Here is a 21,067-nt window from a genome sequence, read left to right on the forward strand (position 1 = left end):
ACTCCCCACCTCACACTTCCTTGATTTTTCTCAGTTCTGAAGCCTTTGATGGGAGCCTCTTGCCTTTTTATTCCTTCCACCTTTCATCCCAGAGCCTGCCTGCATCTCCTTCCTTCCTTCAGGCAATCTCTCCAATGTGCTAACTATATGCAGATTGAACCTTGAAAGACACATTGTGGTTTTTTATGTGTGAGTAGTTAAATTTTTATACATAATCTCTTCCCTTCTTATACATCTTTTTTTCTTTTTTTTGGTTTTCTAGCTTTATTGAGATATAATTAACATAACACTGTGTAAGCTTAAGATGTACCATGTGTTGATTTTATATTCAGAAATATTCAAAGGTATACCTATCTTTTATCACCATATCTACTCTGTTACTTCTGACTGCTTGAACACTTCTAAGTACTGTGTTTTGCTTGTGCATCCCCTGGGCACTCAGGACACCCACTGCCAAGCCCCATGCTGTGTTGGGGCTCACAGCCAGCAGTCTCCAAGAACTTCACTCTGACTTGCTGAAAAAGCCACCCACAGGGAGCCTGATGGGCTACAGGGTAGTTTTGCAAAAGTGTTATTTAATTGCTTTCTTCTTTTTAATTTGCTAAACTTTCATCACATAATTTTTTAGAAAAAAGTGTTCCTTATCAAGAAATAATGGAAGCCTCTGCCTCCAGTTAGCAATAGCTAACTCCTGCATTCAGCTCCCATCAGTGCCTGTGGAGAGGATCTTTGGGACATGGAGTTTTTACAGCTTAGTCCCAGGCAAATTTCGGATTTTGTCTTTCTCCTTCTCATGATCAGTTGGCCAGATATCCCAGCCCAGAAGTTTAAGAAGAGGGAATGGTTTCAGAGAAGGTCAAGGAAAGCTCTTAAAATAACATTCTCCATCCCCAGGGTCTCATAGACCACACATGCAGCAAGCACACCAGGGAGGGGTGCTAGTGTCTGTTTGACCTGCTCCCCAACTCCTCTCCCCTAGGGCCATTGAGGGCAGATGGCCCTCTTATTCTAGGGCTGCCATCATGGAAAAAGTAAACAAGTGATATAGCCTTGCAGAAAGCAGCCTGGTAGCCCCCTTCTTACCTAGACTGGCATCCACTGGGCACTCACAGGGAGGGAGAGGAGCCAGGAGCAAAGGGGGCAACAGCACTGACCACTTCTAACATGGAGCCAGGGTCACCCACTGTGGCAGCCAGAGCTGTGTTTTAGTCAGTAGCCCAAACATAGAGACATCAGGGCCATTCAGGGGTAGCTTAGAGACCACACGCCCAGAGCTGCCATCTGCTAGACCCACCCAGGATAATGCTCAGTTTTGGGCTCTCAGATTTCTGAGTGTGGTTCTAAGTCAGAGCAGGTAGTGAGGCCCATGGATGTCCCTCCACACCCGTTCCTGTCCTGTCACAAGCCCTGTCTGGGGACTCAGAGTCCGGGTGGGAACTGAACACATGCTTCTTTGCAGTGAAGCTCAACACCCAGGTCCTAAAGGAAGAAGGCTTTACAAGAGTTTAGACTCTTGCGAGTGGCAGGAGTATTTCAGAGTATGGGCTGTCATGGAAGGGGCTTCCACGGGGTCCACAGAAGAGCAAATGAATACTCACCCACAGACCTGTGAGGCTGCTGAGATTTGGGCTCAAGTGGACTTTAGCTTCCCATTGCTTACTTTTTTGTACTGATGGAACTTTTGTGGGGAGTATGTGTTACTTATGCCCTTTAGAAAAATAGAACTAAAGGTATAAACTAGGGAGACTCTCAAAAGCCTTAGGGCCCTTGTTACCCTGATATCCTACACAAGGCCAGCCCTAAAACACAGGGGTGGATGTGGCCGACAGGAAAGCTGGGCAGACATCACTCTGCCATGTGTTATATGAGTCTCCTTCTCCTCTGGCAAATCACACCGCTCCCTGGGCCCAGGACCATCTTCTGTGGTCAGAAGATGCTGTCCAGTTATGGCACAGGGGTGCTGAACGTCAAGTGAGATGACAAATGTGAAATGCACACTTAGGTGCTATACAGAGTTAATATTATGACTTTCCATCTGCCATCATTGTCCCATCCCTGGGCACCTGCCTCTCACCTAGAGGATGCTGCCAGGGCTCCCTAGGTAGACTTGCAGTGTGGTGGCCCCATGATTCCACACTCTGCTCAGTGTCTGTCCTGGTGGCAGCTGTGGCCTCCATCTCTGGGTCTCCACCCTTGTCCAGAGCTTGCCACTCAGTTGTGCTGAGGTGTTGGAGAAAGTCCTGGAAGAACCAGGGCTGTGTCAGTCTTTAGCAATTTCCAGAAGTGGGTGAGTGGGGCCCCTGTTCTCTGGGGTGGTAGGGATGAGGGTAGCTTGGCTGTTGGGGAGTTGTGGCGGACCTTGAGCCCCTGGAGCTGCTGGCTGGCACCCCTATAGAAGGCCAGTGCCTCGCTCCTGTGCTTGCTCAGCTGGGCGGCCACGTGTAGGCTCTGGTCCTCGAGCTTGTCATAGAGAGTGCGGACACTGAAGTCCTCCAGGGTCTTCAAGGGGAGTGGTTCTCCTGCAGGAAGGAGGCTTAGAGTGAGGCTGTGCGATGGAGCCGGAGGTGGGAGCTGTACAGCTCCCGGAGTGGCTGTACAGCTTCCCTCCTTCCTTCCAGCACTGACAAGTGAGAACAGAGGAAGCCTGCACGGGGGAGGGTTAGCGCTGGGAGGAAAGGCAAGCAAGGAGGCAGGAGACCTTCCCATGCAGGAGGTGGCAGTGGCTGTGGAGAGAACTTCAGTGTGAGTGTGACAGAGAGGGGGTCCTGCAGCCTCTGTCCGTCTGGCTTGGCGTCACACCAGAGTTGGGCGGTGGGCACCGCCTCCCTGTTTTGTTGATGGTGGGTCTCACTGGCCTTGACAAGCCAGCAGCTCCTTGAGGAGGCTGTTTGCTGGGTCGCCCAGGCCACATCTGGCTAAGTAACCTTTGTCCCTTCCCTCCACTTGAACTCATCTCACTGTCCCCATGTCTCCTTAACAACCTTGTGCTCCCCTTTGACAGCTCTTGCCCCACCTGTCCCCACTGCTCTGTGGACTCCTGTTTAGCCCCAGGTGTCCCACAGTACCCGGCAGACAGCAGAGGGTCACTAAGTACTTATCTAGCTGAGGTGTGGAGTGTGGTGTAGGCTTCTGGCTGGAGTGTGACCCGAGCTGAGCCCAGGGGAGTAAACCAGACAGCTCCACTGAGGTTGCTGGGCCTCATCGTAGTTCTCTCACACCCTGCAGGAATGCCCCCTTGCCAAGGGTCTTAAGCCCCTTGACCTCCTTCTCCCTCAAGCCCACTCTGCTCTGCTAAGGCACATGTGAGTGAAGCAGGCCCCTTTCTGACAGTCTTTCCCCCATGGAGTTGGGTTTTGAAGGAAGAAGGAAGAAGGAAGAAGAAGGAAGAAGGAAGAAGGAACGGAGGTGGCCATGCTGGCCTGGGGCTCTCTCAGAGAGTGGCCTGCAGGAGTGGAATGTGAAGCTGAGTGAGTATCCACTGCCAGGCCATACACTGCTCTTTCCCAGGCCTGGTGGGTGCATGAGGGGAGAAAGGTAGCCCCATTCATGCTGGCAGAGTGATGTGGGAGTTCTTGTTCTGGGCAACAAATGTAAGCCCGGCCCCTACATGGCCAACTTTGCCTTCCTTTCCTCTCTGCAGCCTGGGTAGGTCTGTCCCTTGAGTTACCAGCCACTCAGGTTGGAAGGCAGTGGGAAGGCAGCTTTCCAGACCTCTTACACCATCAAGCTTCTTCTCTCTGTGCACCCATCACGACCCCCACTATGTAGGGGCACTTCACCCTCCCTTAGAGGCCAGTCCTCTTACCAAAAAAGCCTTGTGCCAACACCTCCTCCTGTGGGAGATCTCAGCAATGAGCCCCCCACCCTCAGCCCTGAGCCTGAATTGAGACTTCCTTTGAGGGTTAAAATCCTGGTTTTTATCCCTGACTCTGTATACCCTTCCCTGTGTCCACATTATACACACTTTTCACAGCCCACCTTGCTGATCACCCCTGAGGGGTGATCCGAGGTGGGGAGGGTAGATTTGTCCTGCACTCAGTCAGTTCCCTCTGCCTGCATCAGGGAGGTACTGTCCTCACTGTCCAGATCTATCACTAGGAAAGAGATAACCAGCCTCTGAGCCCTAGGCAGAGTCATAGTCAGGACTGCACAGAGCTAGGCCTGCCTTGGACAGTGTGTGTGTGTGTATGTGTGTGTGTGTGTGTGTGCAATGTGTATATGTGTGGATGCTTGTGGATGTGTGGACGTGTGGTGTGAGGAGGGGTGTGTGGTGTGGACCTGTGTTCAGGTTCAAAGCTAGCAAGACTCCAGTGCTGGTCTGGTCCCATGACTGTATTTTATAACCACTTACTTCACTGCTTCCTCCAGGTCCTTGTGCATTTAATGTACTTCCTGGGGTCTCTGCAACACTGTAGTTAGGGACAAATGGAGGTAGACTCTAAGCTGTGTGAACCCACATCCAGGAGAGCTTACAGGGCTTTTCCTTTGTCCCTTTGATGTCTGAAGTGAGGCAGTCCAGTTGTTATTCCCAAGCAGGTGAAGGGTGTTGGCAGAGCCTCCTCTCCATGCCCCTCTGCACACACTTCCTCCTCACAGTAGGTACTGGGGGCCAAGTGAGGTTGGGAAGAAAGTGTGGCCCCTCTAGGTCCTCCTGAGAACGAAGGCAATATGCTGTTCTTCAGGTGAGAAGAGGAACTGACAGGGGCAGATGAGTGATCCTGTAAAGGGATTCTGTAGAACAAACTTCATTTTTGCCCCTGTGGTGAGCTAGAGCAAGCTGGCCGTGAGATTGGAGAATTGCCCTTGGGTTCCCAAGAACTCTTGACCAGCACAGCAAAGATTAGAGAGCCCTTGATTCAAGCCCAGAAGCACCTACTCTCTAGCCCTTGTCACTTGGGGATCTGGGGGGATTTCCTTGAGTCTCAATCTATTTGTCATTAAATAGGGATTGTACAACACCTGAAAACATCCACTTCTTGGCGCCATTGTGAGGATCAGATGGAAAGCATGATGTGTCTTCTAAGCTGTCAGTGCTATAGAAATGTGAGATGTTCCCCAGAGTGTACCTGGGGTGCAGGTGGGGGTGGAGGGCAGGTGAAGAAGAGAAGAGGAGTTGCTGTGTATAGGTGTGGTACCTGTACTCCAGGTAATGACTTTCTCCTTGGAATCAGCTCCTTCCCTAGAGCCCCACGGACTGAGTTCTTCATAGGACAGAAGGCTGGAAAGAAGAACCCATACTCAGGTGGCACAGGGCTCACATGGACCAGGAGTGCCAGTGATGAATATCACAGGTCAGCTTAACGTGTTCTTGGGGAACCTGTGTGGTTCAGTTGGTTAAGCATCCAACTTTGGCTCAGGTTATGATCTCATGGCTTGTGCTTTCGAGCCCTGCCTTGGGCTCTGTGCTGACAGCTCAGAGCCTGGAACCTGCTTCGGATTCTGTGTTTCCCTTTCTCTCTGCTCCTCCCCTGCTCATGCTCTGTCTCTGTCTCACTCTCAAAAATAAATAAACATTAAGAAAAAAAAGAGGACGTTCTTTCCTGAGTCTCCAGAGCCAGCACCAGGATCATGAATGTGGGCAGGGCCATGGTGGGGAGTGGCCACACATGCTGTGGCCCCTAGGCTGGGAAAGGAGTGAAGGGTGGAAGGAGACTCACCTGTCCCTGAGCGGCACATACTCAGCAGGCACATGAGACTCCCCAAGGCCCTTCCACTGGGGCCTCCAAGCCCTTACAGGGCAGGCCTGAGCCAGGGAGGGCCTCAACACAAGGCCGAGGCCTGTCAGCAGCACAGTTGCCAAGCCAACAGCCAGCAGCACTCCTGCAAGGTTAGGACAGAGAGGCAGAGGCCACATGATGACCACTCAGAGCCTCTGCAGGCTTTATGCCTCAGCCGCTGCAGGGCTGCTTTCTTCCTGCCCATCTGGGCAAGGGGCCATGACAGACCCACCGTCTGAGGCTCAGCCTGGAAAGCTCAGTGAGATTGCTGACTCATGAAGACAGGAAGGAAAGAAAATGGTTGGAAACACACACCGAAGAGGTTAGAATGAACATCTTGGTGAGCCTATGACTCCACTCAGGGGCGCTGTTGACCACGAGACCCTGTTCACAAGAACAGGTCCCAAAACTGAGGGGCTTGGGAGGTAGGAAGAAAGGGAAGGACCCCAAGAAGGAAATTAAATAATCTCTACCTGGCAAATGAAGTCCTAGTTCAGGGACAAGGTTGTCCTAGTGCCCATCTGAAGTCTTTGGGGCCATGCCTAGAGTTACAGGTAGGGCTGGACATGCACTGAAGGGTCCTGCTGTGCAAGGTTTCTCCCATGCCCCCTCCAGGTCATGGCTACTCTGGCCTGGGGTCAGTACCTGTGATCACTGTCCAGTCTGGGCCCAGGTTTAGCAGCTCGTGCCTGAGGACCCCATGCCTGGCAAGCTGATACGGGGAGGAGGGCTGCACAGGGGATAGGCCGGGATCGCAGGCCACTCCTTTCTTCTTCACCAGCACCACGATGATGCTCTCAGGCAGTCTGTTGTCTCGAAACACATATGTGCCTGGATCTAGGAACTGGTGGGCAAACCTGGGGAACGAAGGGCCAGAATATAGGGAAAGTTAGCTTTGCTGAGCTGCTTATACCAGACTGTGTGAGCTCCTCCCCATGCACAGGAATAATGTGGTCTAGGGAAGCTGCCCATGACTCCCAAATCGCTGCCCTCCATGCATTCAGGAGGCCTCACCTGTCCTTGGTCTTTTCTGGTCTCACCTCCCACATGGTTGACAGCCTCACATCCTCCTCTGTGTCTTCCTAGTGCCTCCCTAGCTGTGACCTACATGTGAGGAAGCATGGTTCCTCCAAGTTCCCAGGCAGCTCAGCAGAGATTACCTTGAAAAGTTGAGGTGAGTCTCTCGCACGAGGTGGCTGAGTCTCCTGAAGGCCCCAAAGTCCCAGTTGGGGTTGCTGTTGAACAAATGCTGCATCTGGTACACAGGGTAGTGACTGGCTGAGCGATCTGGGGAAAGAAGCCAGGTGGTGCTGGGTTCTAGGGGGCTCCTCAGTGCCAGCTCTGGGCAGCCCACATCCAGGCAGTTCAGGGTCTGTCCTCAAGACCGTGAGGAAACTGAGAAGACATGTTTTCAATGAAATGACATGTTTCATCCTTTCATGTATATGATAACACATTTAACACTCTTGGTGCCAAGGCAGCCTGCAAAGTGAGCACACCAGCCCATTGCAGAGGCCCCCAGTCCCTGATGCCCTTTGTGGGTGAGCACAGCCAGATGCCCTGGTACTCTCAGAGGTGGGACCTGTTCAGCTTTGTACCCCTGACAGGCAGTGTGCATGCAGCAGGCACTCAGTACATGCTGTGGGGTGGCTGGGAGAATGAGCAGCTAAGGGGGTGGATGGGGTGCCTGGCAGAAATCCAGGTGGGCCCAGCCAAGCAATTCGCTCTGCACAGGGGGTCTTTTCCAATGACAGGTATCACTTCTTCTTCCCAAGCACCCCTAACCCCCCTGAAAGATGGGGCTCTGAACTCACCTCCCCCAGCACATGGAGAAGGGGGAACACAACTGCATTCACTTCACAGATGTAAATAGCAAGGCTGAGAGAGGATGCAGGTTGCCCCAGGTCCTGGGGGCTTTATGGGAGACCTGGCCTGGAAACTGGGGCACAAATGTTTGGAGTTCACCTTCTGGGATTTGTTTCCCCTTTTGTTTCGCCTTGGCACTGCTTTGTGGGGAGGAACTTCGGTAGTTAGGTGACACATGAAACAAAACACTTCATCTACTTCTTGGGCCAAGTGGCCATCCTCCTGTTTAAATCAGGCTAAAAGTGTGGCTTGTGCCACATACCCAGTGATCCATCTAAGAACAAAGACTGCAGCATAAATTCCAATACCAGATACTGATATCTTCAGCTTTGCCTGAGGGAGCACCTTAATCTTTGAACCTTTATTGTGCTGTTTGTACAGGGCATTCTCTGTACTAATTTATTGTGGTTCTAAAACAATTAGCAAATCAGGCTGCTTTTGCATTTATTTTCTATTCCATACCTCTCTGCTCCATGTTTTTCTCCTCAAAATCTATTCCTTAAAAAATATATCTGTTGGGGGGGGGGAAAAGCCCAACCCACACTGGCCTGGAGCTGGCTGCTCTCTTGCTTCTCTCATGTCTTTTTTTTTTTAATTTTTATTTTTTAAGGTTTATTTATTTTTGAGACAGAGAGAGACAGAGCATGAACGGGGGAGGGGCAGAGAGAGGGAGACACAGAATCGGAAGCAGGCTCCAGGCTCTGAGTCATCAGCCCAGAGCCCGACGCGGGGCTCGAACTCACGGACCGTGAGATCGTGACCTGAGCTGAAGTCGGACGCTTAACCGACTGAGCCACCCAGGTGCTCATCTTCTCTCAAGTCTTTAGAGCTGCAGACCTGTGCCTGTTTCTGCCAAGCCAGCTGGTGTCCTGGGACATGTGAGTGGGGCAGCACTGTGACATCTGCCATCTGCATGTGAGCAGGTGGGCTGGGTGTGCAGGGAAGGCCCATCCACTCCACAGCAGCACCCCAGGGAAGTGCCAGGCAGGAGAAAGGGAGGGAATTAAGGTCTACTGAGGGCCCGGACTGTGCACAATGCATGCAAGGTTGATGCTGAGCCTGGAGGGATGAGACTTCTTCTCTAAGGGAAGGCTGTCTCATGGAGGAAAAAGTCTTGTTCTGTAAGGTTCCCAGGGGCGGGAGTCACAGGGAGGCAGGCTTCTGCTCATTACAAGGATGACAATCATTGTAAACCAAGGTGTCTCAAGATGGAGGGGGCTACCAGGAGGGGTTGAGAAGTCTGCCTCTGGGGGCCTCAGGCCCTGAAAGGACGACTGTGTGGCACAGAGCAGACATGTGGGAGGGCTGGCTGAGAGCAGAGGTCACTTTGGTGAGTCCTTGCCTCCACCCAAAGCACAAAATCTGACACCCGTGGGCTGCAGGGAGCAGTTGCAGAATGTTGGAGCTAGAGCATCTGCTCCAACGAGTGAAGGGAGGCCCACAGTAAGTGACCAATCATGTTGAGAGCAGGGGGACAGCACAGGCTTGTTACTTGCTACTTCAAAGTTGTGGTCTATATGTGATGTCACAGAACAGCCAGGCAGAGGAGGGATGAGAGAGCCAGAGCCCGAGGGAGGGTCTCAGGTACTGAATTAGGGAACTCACTGTGAGGAAGAATGTGAAGCTGGAAAAGAATCACGTCTCCTTCTTCTAGGCAGACCACTGGGTTTGGAATATGGAGATGGATGCCAGGGTCCTGAGGGACAGAGTACTCCAGTCCTGTAGTCCGATGATACCTTTGTAGCCAGGGGCTGGATACAGGTGGTTCTGGGAGAGTTTGGGGAAGGAATGCTGAAGGATCTGGGCTTGTCTGGGAGGGGGGTACACACACCCACCTACTAGCCCTGTCCTGTCTCGATTCCCTTTTAGGAGCAGTTTCAGCACTTCTGGAGCCCTCACCTCCCCAAAGACTGTCTTCCTACATGGCCTTCTGTGGTCCCTGCCTGACTCTCACCTTTTGAACACCAAGACAGGGCTGAGAAGTTTCTGAGGGGCCATCCCTTGCTGAAAGAATGCAGCCATATCCTTTACCCCCTTGCACTCACTCTGGGAAAGCCTGGGCTTGGTATTCCTCCTCTGCTTACCAAGGAAGAAAGAGTCAAGCATGTCCACTCTGGAGATGACAAAGCCAAAGATGCCACGGGGACCACATTGGACCAGATGGACCCTGGCATTCTCTTGGAAGAACTGGTCTGGGCCCAGAGTGCTTGATACTTCCTGAGAACATACAGCACAGCATTATATACCTGGGGAGGGCCAGAGGGGCAGCGAGGTTTGCAGAGATGGATGGCCAGAAACCCAGACTGAGCCCTTTGGCACAGCCCCTGGTGATGCTGAGTTCAGAGATATCCACTGTCCACATCCCTCAGGATTTGTCTCCTTCCTTACTGAAACTTGCCCAGGGGGACTCCTATGCCCAGGGCTCCTCTTTATCTTCAGCAAACACCCCTGACTCTTGTCCCTGTCCTGGGTCATCAATTGCTCCTTTTCTATTTGCAAAGTCCTACGAACAGAACAACTTCTTCAGAACAATCATCTTACTATCACCCCAAATCTGCTGTCCAGTGTCACACCAGTGATCTCCCCACCCTTTCAGTGGCAAGTAGACACAGCCATCTAGAACCTTCTGGTAGGCCAACATAAGGGTGAGCGGGACCTGCACTGCATCTGGGCCCTGGTCTTCTGCCCCTCCCACCCTGATGAAGCATCAAGACCCTGAAGAAAGCCTCAGCCAACACCATTGTAGCCAAGAGAAGGCCCTGCCTGTGGCCAGAGGTCTGGCCTTTGATAAGAGGCTCAGGCTCAGTTCCAGCAGGGCTCACACCATTTCTGTGACCACAGTGAGTGGTTTCATGCCCCTGGGCTTCACTTAACACTCTATAAAGTCAAGCTGTTGCTTTCTCGGCTCTCTTAGTGGCTTTCAAATTGGATGGTTGACATTATCAACATAAGAAATACCACTTACTTCCTTTCTGCCTTTCCCTCCAGCCTATGGAACAGAAATTCATGCAGATAGCAACAGACTAGGAAAGACTGGTTATCAAGTGGATTTTCCCTTTTTTTTTAAGTTTATTTATTTTGAGAAAGAGAGAGAGAGAGAGGAAGAGAGAGACTCCCCAGCAGGCTCTGAACTGTCAATGCAGAGCCTGATGTGGGGGTCAATCTCATGAGCTATGAGATCATGACCTGAGCTGAAATCAACAGTCAGATGCTTAACCGACTGAGCCACCGAGGTGGTGGCTGGTTTCTGCAGCCTGGTTTCTGCAGCCAGGGTGCCTGGGAGATTTTTTCCCCTTTGTCCCCAGCAGGCAGAGGCTGCCCTTCTATCCCAGCCCTTCCCCGAGGTGGGCTCACCCTCTGGTCATGGTCTCCAGCCTCGCCCTTCACGCTGAGGACCAGCTCCCTGCTGGAACCCCAGGCCAGGGAGAGTTGGGGGGCCTTTGCCAGACACTGGGCATCACAGAGCTCTTCTGCTGAAACATATTCCTGGCACTGGCAGCTGCAGGAGAGGAGAGGATGGGAGGTCTGTCCTGGTGGGTATGGCGCAGCTGCCCATTCCTGACACCCCTCCACTAGTACAGGCACCTCCAGAAGGATCTGAACTGTCTATTCTTCCAAAGCAGTGACTGCACTTTCAATGGAGGTCCATGATGACTCATTAAAAAGTGCTCTCTCTGGCCCCTGCTTCTGCACTAGCTTCCAGAATGGGAGCAGTGCCTGGGACAAATCCTAGTTGACAAGCTCAGCATTTTTGTTTTGGGCATCCTGCTGAGGCAAGAGTGAGGAGAGAGAGTTGTTCAGCCTGGAATACTCTATTCAGCGGACCTTCTAGCACAATGGTTCCCTGGCCCTGCCTTCTGGGGGATACCATTCAGTCCACAGGCCAGGGGGAGGACTGGAGAGCCAGACAAAATCAGAGCCCTTCTCGGCTTGGCATCTAGCCAGGGTCACTCCTAACAGTTGGCTCAGGGACCTGGGGTATGGCGCTCACTCTGCCTTGCTGCCAGTACCTCCTCAGCTCTGGCTGCTTGCTTTGGCTGGTGTTGGCCTGATTCCCCTTCTTGGGAAATGCTGACATGGCAGCTTCTGGAAGGAGCTTGTATTTGGCTCAGTCTCCCATCAGAGCTGGGTCCTGCTCAACATTTCTGGAGGGACTTTCTGGGGACAGTCAGGACCTGTCTGGAGACGATGAATTCATTCTGTTCTCAGCAGGTTTTTGTCACTCACATGCCCAGTTCAGCGCTGAGCTTCCCATCCACTGGGTGGCAGAAAGAGGAGCAGTTGTGCAGCTGGGGGGACACACACTTGCGGGTGGCAGCCAGACGTACTTCTCCAGCTGAGCAGCGCTCAGCGACCTGAAGGAGGATGTGGGAGAAGAGTTCTGGCTCTGGAACCCCCTGCAGGCCCAGGATGAGGGCACTCTCAGCATCAGAGAACATTCCAGGGACATGGTGGGGCCTCTGGGGAACCAGGCTCCCTGAGAGGTCATTTAGTCAGCACCCTAAGACTAAGGTTAGGCTTGAGGGTAGAGGGAACCTACAATAGTAATAGAAGACAAGTTTGCTGCTTGGAAGAGGTAACTGGGAGGTCCAGCTCTAGGGAGACTGGGTGGAGTGATCAAATTACTCTCCTAAGATCCTTTATAATGAATGCTGAAATTTGTGGGTCTATGATAAGGAGAAATATGTCTTATCATGCGAGCTTTCTAAAGTGTTCTCATTTGTATAGGAGGTAATCCATCCAGCACAAAGGACTACACATTAACCCAACAGACAATGAAAAGCGACTGGCATGCAGAGGGACCCATAAATGCTACCTCTCCTCACTCTCCTCAAGCCTTCCTTTCCTAAGGCTGAGTGAGGTGTTACCTGGGGCTGACAGTCCTCATCACTGTCGCTCTCCTCACTTTCCAGGCCCCTCCTGCTGTAGGACTCATGTCCTGCCTGGCAGATGCAGGAACCATCTGACTTCTGGAAGACCCTGTTAAGGCCCCGACATGTGCAGTGGGAGGCACCTGGAGATAGAGAAGCCCTATGGCCCATCACAGGTGCCTAACAGTGAACCATGATATGAGCAAGCTCTCTTTCCCTGTCCACAGTCAGGTACCTGATTAGGGTTAGAGTTAGGGTTAGGGTTAGGGTTAGGGAGATCAGATACCCACATTTGCCAGAGTCTGACCTTAGGAGTCTTTGTGGGGATTGAATGAAATCTTCTAAGTCAATGATTCTCAGCCCTGACTTTTAATTTGATTCATCTGAGAAGCTTTAAAAAACATGGATGTCCAAGTTCCCTTTAGGCAAATTTAATAAAAACCTCTGAAGTGAAGCCAGAACATCTACTTTTCAAAAAGGCCCTTGAGTGCTTTAATGTGTAGCTGGGGCTGCAAATTACTGATATTATTGAAAGCACTTGACACCTCATGGAAAGTGTTGTTCCTATTCTCCACTACACAAAGCCTTGTGGGCCTGTTCTGAAGGACTAGCACGGGCCTCTGTCTCTAGACAATAGAAAGAGAGGGAGCTGGAGAGACTGAAGGTCTCTGAAGGAATTTGAAGGATGGTCTAGATTGGATAGACAGAGCCAAGAGAACAGGGAATCTCAGCAGAGGATAAAGTGATGAGTGGGGAAGTTCATATTTTATATGGGAGACCAAAGGAGTCTAGGTGAATGTTCTTCTGGGAGAACAATTTGGGAGAGAGGTAGAGATTGGGACCTTGTAGCTGACTAGGGTTCTTTGCAAATCCAGCTTGTTTGCCCCTGTTGGGACTGTCATCTGCTCAGGAAGAATGAAAAACTCATTTAAAGTTTAGCACATGTCAACTTCCTGAAGATAATCACTCATACACTGTGCATAGTAGCCCAAAGGCCCTCAGCAGAACTTGTTGAATGGATTGAAAGTTGACTTTTTTTGTGTGTGTGGACTTTGTCATATTCTTTCCCCAAATTAATTTAGGGACCACTGACAAGAGAAATAATTGTTTATACTGTAGAGAAGGAAGGGAATTACTCAATTCTGAAGTGACACAGAGAACTCTCACCAGTGAGGTTATAGATGGTCAAGCCCTCTCTGATATCCTGAACTTTAGTATGTTCTTTGGCTCATTTGGACCAGGTCCCTGCTGACACCCTGGGCACTCTCAGATCGGGTCCAGGAGTCTTTCGTGTCTCATTGTCCAACTGGGCTTCCACTTGGTTTTGTGGGACCTGTAGTTCCACAGGAGAGCCTTGGGGACTTCTTGGGTGAAGGAGTGACTCAATGGGAGCAGTTGTGAGAGCTTGTCCTTTGTTGACTATGGGTTACTCTGCTTTTGCATTGCTTCACATTAATTTCCTAAATAAACATTATTTTGAAAAACTCTTGGCCTGGCATCTATGACTATAGAAATAATCATGGATCTATATTAAAAGAATCATTGTTTAATATCTTTCCCCAGCAATCTCAACTCAACAAGATTTTACTCATTCTCAAGTTCCTGTTTAAATACAATCTTTCCCATAAGTTTCCCTGATCCTTCAGTTCTTCCCATTTTGAACTATCCAGCCTTCCTTGTTTTTTTCTTTCTTGTGGCACTTGATGCTTCTGCCAATTTCTTATATATTTTCTTTCTTCCTATTTTATTTGTCTTCATATCTTCCATAGTGTCTTTGTGGCACTAACAACAATAATTGGAACTTGGCATTTGTGAGCTAACCTCTAAAATAAGTTAACTAAAAAGCCCCTACCTCATCCCCAAAGGGAAAATGGCAGTTTACAAAAGTGCATATACTTACAAGATTTTTTCTACCTTTGACAATGGCAGAGTATCTTCCTATGACATATAACTAGAAAGGTCAGAAAAAATATGGAAAACATCTGTTTGAAGGAATGAAGAACTTAACTGGGAACTTAAGGGGAAAACAGTTTTGGATAGAATGAAAACCCAGAGGGGTGAGCCCCACATTTGGCACCCCGTTTTCCTGAAAGGCATTTACCACTTCAAAGGTACCATTAAGAAGCTGAGATGAGCATAGCTTTAGGATGTCTCATAAGGCTAAGGGGACAAAAATTGGGCCCACCAAGAATAAGGATCTCTGGTAAACATCATAGGCTTTCAGTTTGGGCCACTGAAGGGCTACACCCTAGTGTGGACTGACTGTAAGGAAACCAACTTTATCAAAACCTGGAACCTAGTCCTGATTTTCTGAATCCCTGATGAAGTGAAATGATTTATTCCTACTGTAAATGCTTTCCAGAATGAAAGTAATCTTCTATGGAGGAATGTAACAACATCCAGAATTTCAGATTTTCTCTATAGTTTTCACTCACAATATGCAGCAATTTAAAAAAAACAAAACAAAAGAAACAAAAAAAATAGGCATGAGAAAAAAGAATTTTTAAGAAATCAAAGGAGAGAGAGAGAGAGAGAGAACAACAAAAAACGCTAGTTGATAGCTACAAGCTCTCAAGAGGTCCAAATATTGGAGTTTTAAGACGCAAAATGTACTTTAAACTGTTATAAGTATGTTTGATAAATCAAAGGACAAGATTAAAGGAGAATTTCAACAGGGAAATATAAAAGACTATAAATTCCAGATTTGAAAGATTCAATAGCAAAAAATAAAATAAAATAAAATATTGATAGATGCACTTAATAGCATATTGTATGGAGCTGAAGACAAAATTAATGAAGTGGGATATAGATTTGAAAAAACTATCAGACTGGATCTCAGAAAGAAAATGAAAGATGAGAAATGCAGAAAAAGGTGCAAGAGACATGTGTGTGGTAAAAAGTGATAACATATGTGTAATTGGAGAGTCCAAAAGGAAAGAAGAGAGTAGACCAGGAAAAATGTTAAAACTATAATGGCCAAGAATTTCACACATTGATGAAGTGCACCAAAACACAGATACAAGAAGTGCTAAAGAAACTCAAAGAAGATAAATACAAAGAAAAGCTATAGGAAGAGAACTGTAGTTATATTCCTAAAAAATGAAAGATAATGAAGAAATCTTAGAAGCACCAGAGAAAAGGATTTTTACCTCCTAAAAGCAAATATGAGACTTATGTGACACTTCTCAACAAAAATAATGAAAGACAGAGGCCATGGAAGTCTATTTTGGAAATGCTAAAAGAAAACAACTATCAAGCTATAATTCTCTGTTTAGCTAAAATATGTTTCAAGGATAAGCTGAAAAAAGAAATTTTAGACAAATAACACACTGGAAGATGAAATTTGAAAAACCTAATAGCATTTACAAAAACCTCAAAATATGTTAACTTCAGGCATATCTTGGAGATAATGTGGGTTCTGTTCTAGACCACTGCAATAAAGCAAATATTGCAATAAAGCAATTCAAATGTATTTTTTGGTTTCCCAGTGCATATAAAAGTTATGTTCAGGGGTGCCTGGATGGCTCAGTCAGTTAAACATCTGACTCTTGATTTTGGCTCAGGTCATGATCCCAGGGTCGTGAGACTGAGCCCCTTGTTGGGATCTGTGCTCAATGTGGAGACTGCTTAAGATGCTCTCTCTCTCTCGCTCTCTCTCTCTCTCCCTCTTCCCTCCCCCTGCTCCTCTACCAGCTCATGCTCTGTTTCTCTTTCTCTAAAAAATGTTATGTTTATACTATACTGTAGTCTATTAAGTGTCACTAGCATTGTCTAAAAAATGTATATACAGTATATGCCCTAATTACAAATATTTTATTTCTAAAATATGCTAATCATAATCTGAGCTTTCAGCAGGTCATAATCACTGATCACAGATCATAACAAATATAATATTAATTAAAAATCTTGAAATATTGAGAGAATTAGCAAAATGTGACCCAGAGATACAAAGTGAGCAAACACTGTTGGAAAAATGGCACCAATAGATTTTCTCAACGCAGGGTTGCCACAAACTTCAATTTGTTAAAAAAAAAATCCCTACCGAGAAATAAAAATGAAATAAAAATCTTAGAAGAGTAAAGGAGACATAAATAAAAGGAAAGCTAAGCCATGTTCAAGGACTAGAAAACTCAAGATAATAAAGATGTCATTTCTCTCCCAAAGGATTTGTTGTTTCTATGCAACCCAATAGAAATTCCAGCAAGTACCTCTGTGGATATGATCTGATTATATGGAAATCAAAGGCTACAAGAGCTAAGACAGTCTTAAAAAGAACAGAGTTGGAAGACATAGACTATTGATATCAAAGTTTACCATATTTATATAAGGATAGGATAAAAGACCACTGGAACAGAATAGAGATTCCCAAACAAACCCACATGTATATGGGATGTCTGATTAATGACAAACATGAATGATCTTTCAATAAATGTGTCATTCCCTTCCAAGTAGTAACCAGGCCTGACCCAGCTTAGCTTCCAAGATCTGATGAGATAGGACGCGTTTGGGGTGGTATGGCCGTAGACAATAAAGGTCCTATTCCAATTGAATATTTGTTTCGGGAAAATGAATATTGATTCCTAACTCATACCTTATGTGATAAAGAAACACAACTTTTAGAAAATAAAAGGGGAGAATATATTAACTGGAGTAAGACTTCCTCTTGTAGAAGTTGAGAAGGTTAATCAGAACACAAGCCTGAAGAGAATGTTGGCTTACTCCAATATTCGACCTAGAGGTGATCAAGGCCCCTGTTATGTACTCAGTTGTGTCCCCCCAAATTCTTATGCTGAAGTCTGAACTCCCAGTATCTCAGAATGTGACTGTACTTGGGGATGGGGCCTTTAAAAGGTGATTACGTTAAAATGCAGCCATAGGGTGGCATATTTATAGGAAGAGGAAATTTGGACACACAAGAGAGATACTAGGGATGCTTGCATACAGAGGAAAGGTCATGTGAGGACACAGAAAGAGAGGTCTGAAAACCAAGAAGAGAGACCTCAAAAGAAGCCAAATCTGCCAAAACCTTAATCTTGGACTCCTAATTCTGGAACTGTGAGAAAATAAAATTTTATTTAAGTCACCAACTCTGTGTATTTTGCTATGGCAGCCTAAGAAGACTAAGATAGCCCCAGGGTTCTATGTCACAGAGAACAGCTGCAATAACTTCAGCCTGAAAAAAATGTAAGTAGTGTGACCTAAAGGTCATCTCTACCGCAAAAATTATAATCACATGCCCATAGAAGGTGTAACTCTAATCCCATCATGATCACTCCAAGATAAACCAGTTAAAATATATTTCTCAATAACTAAAGAAACGGGCTGTACTAGATTGCTATGTAGAAGCCAATGAAATGCAATTTGGACAACACAACCACTGGGACTTGCTTCACTCAGCCCCTGATCTCCAGGTCCTGAGGGATCACTGGATTCAGGGCTCTGTCACCTAGGATATAGAATCCCAGAGACAAGAAGTGATGGTAGAATCCCTGGAAACCTCAAATCACACCATTTGAAAGTGGCATAGCATGGTGGTTAAGAGTAGGAATGTGGGAGTCAGCTAGACGGGGTTCAAATCCTGGTTCTGCCACTACCTGACTGTGGGCAAGTTATTTAAACTCTCTGCAGTTTAGTTGACATGTTTGCAAAACAAGAATGATAGTAACTGCACCTATTTAATAGAGTTGGTATGAGGATTGGTATTAGGGCGGCACTTACAATGGTACCAATGGTACCTGGCATCTGTGGAGATCTGGGGTCAGCCCTGAGGCTAAATATATATGATTCTGATGACCTTAATTTCCTGCTATTGGATTATCTGGTTACTTATCCTGCTTGTACTATGGATCATGCACAAGTGGTTCACACACAAAAACCATGTGAAGACCACCTATGTGAAATGAGGAAAGGTGACAGGTATCAGCAAGGAGCCAGTGGCCATGGTTGAGTGCTGTGCTTATGTCTCTGGGCCTGATCCTGCCACATAGATGCTAAGACAAGGGTCGGCTTGAGAGAGCTGGATGTGGCTGCCCCTACCTTTAAGCACATGCAGCAGCATCGGAACCAACTGGCCAGTCTCAGCGCAGGGTCCTGGCTCCTCCATTAGCCGAATCATCTGGGGCAAGTTGCTTGACCTCTCTGAGCTTGTTCCCTCACATTCATTCACTTGCTTGTTGAAGTCTTTGCACAGACTTATTTTATCCACGTACACACACCACACTGGGACAGTGAGAGTCACAGGGTCGCCCATTCTCTCACTTCAGCTTTTGTAGAACAACCATATTTGGTGATAATGTGGTTTTCTGAAAGCTTACACTGCTGACCCTCAAAACTTCAGGGGACAGGAGAAATGGTGTGTTTGGGACCCATATCTGGAGACCAGGGCAATTAGCCAGTTAGAGAGTGGGCATGGGTGGAGACTCACCAGGTGGAGAGAAAGAAGAGCTCCCACAGGGGAGGCAGCTGGCCTGGCCAGGATGGGCACTGAAGGTGCCTGCGGGGCATGGCAGGCACTCTCCAACTGCCCCTGCCTGGCTGCTGTTTCCAAAGGTTCCTGAGGGGCAGGGCCTGGGGCTGTGAGTCTTGGCTGGACAGTAATGCCCCACTGGGCAGGGCTGGCTCTGGTAACTCTCTGTTCCTGGAGGGAAATGGAGGGGAAATTCTGAGCCATGGACTCCAGCTCAGGTGGGGACTAAGAAATGGCAGAGTCCAGGGGAAGAATGAACTTGGGGTATGGGTGGGGCGGAAAGTGGGAGGGAGATAGCAAAGCAAATACTGTTGAGGGCAGATCTAGATTGTAGGGAGGACAGTGGAGGCTCTGTGCTTTATTGTATCTACCCCCCCCCCCAAAACAGTCCTCTTTGACTTTTGGGGCACCACAGAATGCACTTCCATCCCTCTAGCAAACAGAGCAGAATGCCCAGCATTGCTGACACACTGGGCAGTGGTTGTCCTGTTTTTCAGAGCACTTGGACCACTCGCTCCAGTATGCTAATTTGTACGATGTGATGTACAGTCTGTAATTTTTAGGTCTTTTAAAAACTAACATCAAGACAGTTGTGGTACCTACTTTCTCTGAATCTTCCTTCACCTGTGTCCTCCCCATGTTCTTGGGTCTTTCTCATCAGGTGGCTGGTCTAGCTGAGAAAAACTAGCCCCTGTTCCTCTGCCTGCTCCCAGGGGTTCTGTGGGTCCTCCCTACCTGCCACCTGCATCTTCCTCACCGGGCTCTGCCCAATTCTGACTCAAGGCCCCAGCCCCCCTCTCTTGCTCACATCCAGGCTTCCCAAACTCACCCTGGTGGCAGCTGAATCCAGGGGGGCAGGGCTGGCAGGCTTGGGCATCCAGAGCCAGGCTGCGGTAGGTGCCTGCTTCACAGAGGTGGCAGCAAGTCTCCTCTGAGACCCTGAGGCCACTCCTGTTCAGTGCCTCGGAGCCCCCAGGGCACTTGCGTGGATGGGCACTGCCCAGGGGACAGTAATAGGGAAACAAACAGCTGCACAGAGACACAGAGCCCAAGACTCTAGTTTCATGTTGATAAGCGGCTGTGTGTGCTATTGGCTCTCATCTCGCTAGCAGGGTTCCCCTCAACTCCCCCATCGACATTCCCCATGCTTAACCCTTAAGCTGCCTGGGGGAGGGGCAGCTCTGATATTATCCCAGACAGGGGGTCATGGGCTGGGCTTTGTGTCCAGTGAGGACTAAGTAGGTCCAGGTGTCATCCTGGAGGAGGGAGCCACATCCATTGGCCAGGTCATTGGGCAGTGGCCAGACCTGTGCTCCCTGCCCACTTCACCCTGGGCAAAGGAATGAGTGGAACAAATCTGACTGGCTCTGGATGGGGGGACACAGTGGGAGTGCTGGGAGTGTCAGTCCTGGACACAGGATTGGGGTTGCCAAATGAAATACAGTGCATCCAGTCGTATTTGAATTTCAGATAAACAGTGGTAATTAACAATGAATAAACAATGAGTATAAGTACTCTCACATATTGCATGGGCCATACTTATACTAGACATTTGTTGTTTACTTAAAATTCATACTCAACTGGGTTTTCCTGTATTTTTATTTGCTAAATCTGGCTGCCCCACACAAAATGGCCCTGGAAACTAATGAAGGGCATCTCAGTGGGATTTGCTTCCTCACCCTCCCTTCCTTTTTAAGGCCAGAGGCAGAGACTGAGGCATGTGAACACTGTAGCTGGGAAGTCCAAGCAAAGGGTTGCCCAGTACTTGTCTTGGGGTCCTGAATCCTTTGGGACTCAGGGGTTTGACTCCTCTCTGGAGATCCCTGAGGCTGAGACACACAGGCAGGGGAGGGTACTCACAGCTGCCCTGGGCCAGTGTAGGTGGAGGAGCCAGCAGGGCAGGCATAGCCCCCAGGACAAAGCGGGGGGATCCCTGTCTGGGTCTCGCAGTAAGAGCCAGCTCTACAAGTGACCTCAGCCACAGCACCTGAGGGAGACAGGAACAGACCAGTGCACCTTGGTCTTGAGGGTATACAGGTGGCACAGATCCAACCAAGACTGAGTGGGCCATGGGGGGCTGGGCAAACAGCTTGCTAGGACAAGCAGGTGGCCATGCCTTGCCTGCATGACGCGCTGATAAGACTTGC

At 48.6% G+C, this 21,067-nt stretch overlaps 1 protein-coding gene across 1 annotated transcript in view; it reads right to left on the minus strand.

The window, feature by feature from the left end:
• The window catches only part of LOC121022559 (multiple epidermal growth factor-like domains protein 6), a 68,301-nt gene that overhangs the window by 13,041 nt on the left and 34,193 nt on the right, over positions 1-21,067 (minus strand). The window contains exons 35-48 of the mRNA XM_040463755.1: positions 20,781-20,907; positions 19,750-19,949; positions 18,879-19,091; positions 12,452-12,597; positions 11,811-11,938; positions 10,938-11,082; positions 9,668-9,800; positions 9,189-9,350; positions 6,878-7,004; positions 6,363-6,574; positions 5,658-5,820; positions 5,136-5,218; positions 2,359-2,519; positions 2,075-2,240 (exon numbers count right to left, since the gene is read on the minus strand). Of these exons, the coding sequence (XP_040319689.1) occupies positions 2,075-2,240; positions 2,359-2,519; positions 5,136-5,218; positions 5,658-5,820; positions 6,363-6,574; positions 6,878-7,004; positions 9,189-9,350; positions 9,668-9,800; positions 10,938-11,082; positions 11,811-11,938; positions 12,452-12,597; positions 18,879-19,091; positions 19,750-19,949; positions 20,781-20,907 (2,166 nt within the window). The remainder of the gene's footprint in view (positions 1-2,074; positions 2,241-2,358; positions 2,520-5,135; positions 5,219-5,657; positions 5,821-6,362; positions 6,575-6,877; positions 7,005-9,188; positions 9,351-9,667; positions 9,801-10,937; positions 11,083-11,810; positions 11,939-12,451; positions 12,598-18,878; positions 19,092-19,749; positions 19,950-20,780; positions 20,908-21,067) is intronic.

Source organism: Herpailurus yagouaroundi, unplaced genomic scaffold, assembly GCF_014898765.1.
Source record: "Herpailurus yagouaroundi ecotype Mexico unplaced genomic scaffold, PumYag 426, whole genome shotgun sequence".
Lineage (NCBI taxonomy): Eukaryota > Metazoa > Chordata > Mammalia > Carnivora > Felidae > Herpailurus > Herpailurus yagouaroundi.